We start from the raw sequence: 4,341 nt of genomic DNA, 5'->3' as shown, positions 1-4,341 counted from the left end.
CATTCCCCGGGGGAAGTGTTTGCCTCTGGTACAGTTTCCTGCTGATAGAAAACACGCAAAGTAACCAATGGGCAGTCCGAATTTTCTCAAAGGCGGGACATTAAGGGAAATTCTGAAATTGTCCAATCAATGAACTTTGCCAAATCGGCTTCAGGTCCGTAGTTAGGTTGCGCTGCGCTGCGCCCATGTGGGTTCCGAGTTGTGGAGTTAGCAGCATCTACTACTGTTATCGTCGGCTCTGAAACGCGTTTCACGATGTCTTCGTCTTTCTTTATAAAGACAAAACAAAAACCCAGAAAGGGAAAAATTGCAGGAGCACCGAAACGAAAGGTAAGCATGATGGATTATGAGCACTCAAGCTAATTCACTGTAATGCTAGCTAATCATCACGTTCATACATTGATGCTAAACCCTGCTGTATACTGTGAATCGTGTCATAGCCTCTGTTTCTGTTGCTAAAGGGTGAAGGGGACTCAGTGCGAGCAAAGAAACCAGCATCGAAGCATAATGAAGAGATATCCAGCGACTCTGAAACGGAGAGGTTCGTTTGGGATACGCCTGATTCTTCTATGACGGCTTTAGAGTTGCACGTGTAAAGCATAAACGCTACTCAGCAGTTGTACATTGGTTTCAAATTGTATTTGTCTTTTCACAGTTATGTAGGGACCAAGAAAAAACAGTCAAATGACGACTATGAGTATGACGAAACACCACAGGAGAAGAAGCTCAGATTAGCAAAGCTTTACCTTGATCACTTAAGAGAAGGTAGGTTTCAATCACACATTGAGTTTTGAGCTATATTGTTATTGAGTGTACTATTTTATAATTATTGATCTGCTCTCATCAGAGGAGAATAAAGCAGAAGAAGAGTCATTTGAAACTGACCTGATTGCAGGACGTCTTCAAGAAGAAGTGGTAAGATGCCTTTACATATATTTTCTTCTCTTGCAATAAATTAAGCAGTTGAAGTGAAGATACAAACAATACTTGATCTGTCACAAAATGATTGCATATGTTTGTCATTGATTTCATTGTGTCCAGCCAGGTTTCAGGCATGAAGCCCATGTTCTATACTTTGCTGTATGTTCTGGTTTTGATTGTGATTTCTCTCTCAGCTTGAACAAAGAGGAAAGCTTCAGCGATTTATCGCCAAAGACGTAAGTGTGGGAATTTTATCCCTTCATTCCGTTGGTCAAATATTCTCTGAGACAAAACTGTTTATTACAATTCTGACTTGTGTTTCCATTGTTTGTTAGCTTGTGCCACCGGATGCTTCGGAGATCAGACTTTTTCGAGGACACAAACTTGCAATTACCTGTCTCGTCATCACTTCTGATGATAAGCACATCTTTTCTGCATCCAAAGACTGCTCCATCATTAAATGTTAGTGTACAGTACATGAAACTCGTTACTATCCTAACTCTTTACTGTTCCTGAGGACAACTACTGGATTTGTCAGTTCATTAATTTTCTTATATTTTCAGGGGATGTTGAGAGCGGGAAGAAACTGCACACAATACCTGGTGGAAGAAAAGGCACAGAGGATCAACATGTTGGACATACGGTCCATATCCTATGTATGGACATTTCATCAGATGGAAAATATTTGGTGGGTAGTTTCTCCTCGGCATACAGCATGCTTATTTTATTTATTTATTTTGCAATTAGTTCTCTTTGTCAAAATGTATCATTTTTGCTGTAACAAAAATACTTTTAATCATCTTTTTAGGCCACTGGAGACATGAACAAACTGATCATGATCTGGGAAGCGGAGACGTGTAAACATCTATACAAATTCACAGGACACAAAGGCCCAGTGTCTGTAAGCTCTCCCTCCATTCTCTCTCAGCTTTACGATTTCACTGCAGTAACTTAACAAATGTGCTGCGACTCTGAGGTCCGGTGAACATATCAAATGTCTTTTCCAGGGTCTTTCATTCAGGAAAGGAACTCATGATCTTTACAGTGCCTCACATGATCGCTCGGTGAAAGTGTGGAATGTGGACGAGAATGCATATGTCGAAACTCTGTGAGTAACTAACTGGGAAATAATGCACGACACAAAGCACATGTATTCACGTTTCATGCTGCACTTGAACTGCCGTTGTGACTCCTTGTAGTTTTGGACACCAGGATGCCATCACGGGATTAGACGGCCTCAGCCGGGAGTGCTGCGTGACGACGGGAGGAAGGGACCGCTCTGTGAGGGTGTGGAAAATTGCGGAGGAATCTCAGCTGGTGTTTCATGGCCATGAGTGAGTGTCTCGCTGTTTTACGCCGAGTTCAGATGTGTGGATTTCTCGTCTGAGCCCCATGAAAGCCGAGCTGAGATAGCAGGTAGTTTCTCTGGCAGTAATCGAATCCATGAAATGGTATATAAAGTGGCTGAACAAACAAAGGAAGATTCCACACAGGACGAGTAATGAGTTAATTATGTAGTAGTGGGGGGGGGGGGGGACTGCTGCAAGTAACTGCTACAGAATAATGACGATAGTCATTTGCTGGCAAGAAAATCTTTATTTGTATTATCAATAGGTTTCTTGAGTCTGAAAGTGAGGAACAAGATAATATTAATAAAGGAGGAGCATCATTCCTGATGTTCTTCTGTATGTCACTCTGTTCCTGTCTTTCTGTCTTCAGGGGTTCAATTGACTGTGTGCAGCTTATAAATGAAGAACATATGATAACAGGAGCTGATGATGGGTGAGACACACAGATTTTTATGGTCCTGTAGCCCCCCCACCCCCCCAAGTTGTTTCACGTTAGTTGTTTCACGTTAATAGATTCAGTCGTGTGTTTCTCTCTTTTTCTGCACGTTCACAATTTTCCCAACGACCCCAGCTCGGTGTGTCTTTGGGGTGTCAACAAGAAGAAGCCTCTCTGCACAGTTAAGCAGGCTCATGGTTGCCATGGAGACGTAGGACTGGAGCAGCCTCATTGGGTGGTTTCAGTCGCCGCACTTCAGAACTCGGATACTGTCGCCTCAGGTGCTTCTGGCTGTGAGAGTCCTTTTCAGCAGCTTGTTAGGAACACATGCATGGAAATGAAGCCTCTCCATAGCCGTCTCGAACAAATGTCTTTATTTTATCAAAGAAACTTGGGCCTGATTGTCCTGCACTTGTCGGTGTACTGGTAGGTGCAGGTAGTTGTATCTAAGATATAAAGTATCTGTGGTGATTAACGTTACAACGGTTGTCCTGCACAGGCTCACACAACTCGCAGGTGCAGCTGTGGAGGTGTGAACAGAATTACCGTGGGCTGCAGCCGTTATTCAGCTTACCTGTGGTACGCTCTCTTTTCCCGACTCCATTAAAACAGATGTTTGTAAAGCAGTTATACACATCAATTACAGCGTCAAAGTATTTTTATTCAATCTCTTCCTCTGTTGTCCCCTTCAGTCCGGGTTTGTCAACAGCCTCAAGTTTTCGAGCTCCGGTCAGTTCTTGGTGGTAGGAGTCGGACAGGAGCACAGGTAACTCACAACTAATGATTGTGTTTCCATGGAAACTGTCAGTGGGGCTCCGATGAACTACCTCATGTCAGCACAGATTCATGTCCAGGGAACGAACTGTCCGCTAGATGCCAGTGTTAATCCGTCACTCACACGTCTGCAGTGGAGCGGTGGGGCTTTCCCGGTTTTCGTCAACGTGATGAGGCAATCTTGATGAGATCAGTGCATAGAAAGTAGCTCCAGAATACTTGTTTCATACAGTGGAACTATGTAAACACTTTATTCTGTAATTGTACCTACACTTACATAAACTTAGACATAATAGTTCTGCCTTTGGAAGGCTTTGTGTTCTTGACAGTGTCCTTCTGTTTGAAGATTGTACACATCGTTGATGTACTCCGCTCCGCTCCGCGTTTTTTGTTTTTTTTTATGATGATGTTTGTCATTCTTCAGGTTGGGCCGATGGTGGAGAATAAAAGATGCCAAGAATGGCATTTATGTTATTCCCCTCAAGAAGAACCCTCCAAAGCCAGATGAACCAAAGATGACTGAATAGTAGACTGATTAATGTCTTTTATTTTGTAAATTAAATTCTGGGACAAAAAATGTGCCTGTCATGTTTTGTTTATCCTCCTTTTGAGTAAATCAGCATTTAAATGCTCACTCTGTGATTTAGCGGTCATGGCTTGTTTTGTTGTTGTTTTTTGCTTCAGAGAATCCTGTTGAAAGTTCATTCCTGTTTTCAGTGATTACTGTCAGCATGCAGTTTAACTAAAACGAGTCCATTCAGTTTTAAATAACTTAACTGAAGCAGGGATTTACAGAAACAGCCATGGTCATTTCCTCCCATTCAGAAAAGATGTAATGTTGGAGAACATTAGCAGAGGTAT

General features: G+C 42.4%; 1 protein-coding gene across 2 annotated transcripts; it reads left to right on the top strand.

Moving 5' to 3' along the window:
• Nucleotides 1-202: 202 nt before the first annotated feature.
• Nucleotides 203-4,043, top strand: rrp9 (ribosomal RNA processing 9, U3 small nucleolar RNA binding protein). 2 transcript variants are annotated; one of them, XM_068742890.1, is made up of 15 exons: nt 203-330; nt 462-541; nt 656-765; nt 848-915; nt 1,116-1,157; nt 1,257-1,383; nt 1,485-1,609; nt 1,730-1,822; nt 1,929-2,029; nt 2,121-2,255; nt 2,641-2,703; nt 2,842-2,987; nt 3,206-3,285; nt 3,399-3,472; nt 3,905-4,043. In XM_068742890.1, exons 1-15 carry the CDS (start codon nt 256-258, stop codon nt 4,005-4,007), a joined length of 1,422 nt encoding a protein of 473 aa, XP_068598991.1. In that variant the 5' UTR covers nt 203-255; the 3' UTR covers nt 4,008-4,043. The 2 variants fall into 2 exon arrangements, with proteins under 2 accessions (XP_068598991.1, XP_068598990.1); XM_068742889.1 differs by having other exon boundaries at nt 2,842-2,999.
• The last annotated feature ends 298 nt before the right edge of the window (nt 4,044-4,341 follow it).

This window comes from Brachionichthys hirsutus, chromosome 8 (genome assembly GCF_040956055.1).
Source record: "Brachionichthys hirsutus isolate HB-005 chromosome 8, CSIRO-AGI_Bhir_v1, whole genome shotgun sequence".
In the NCBI taxonomy this organism is placed as follows: Eukaryota; Metazoa; Chordata; class Actinopteri; order Lophiiformes; family Brachionichthyidae; genus Brachionichthys; species Brachionichthys hirsutus.
This window is presented reverse-complemented; position numbering and strand designations above follow the sequence as displayed.

Bases quoted from the DNA above. Each gene is read 5' to 3' on its own strand.
- rrp9 (XM_068742889.1), top strand. From the start codon at position 256: ATGTCTTCGTCTTTCTTTATAAAGACAAAACAAAAACCCAGAAAGGGA. The intron at 1,158-1,256 runs GTAAGTGTGGGA...ATTGTTTGTTAG, and splicing joins AGCGATTTATCGCCAAAGAC to CTTGTGCCACCGGATGCTTC. The intron at 2,030-2,120 runs GTGAGTAACTAA...GACTCCTTGTAG, and splicing joins AATGCATATGTCGAAACTCT to TTTTGGACACCAGGATGCCA.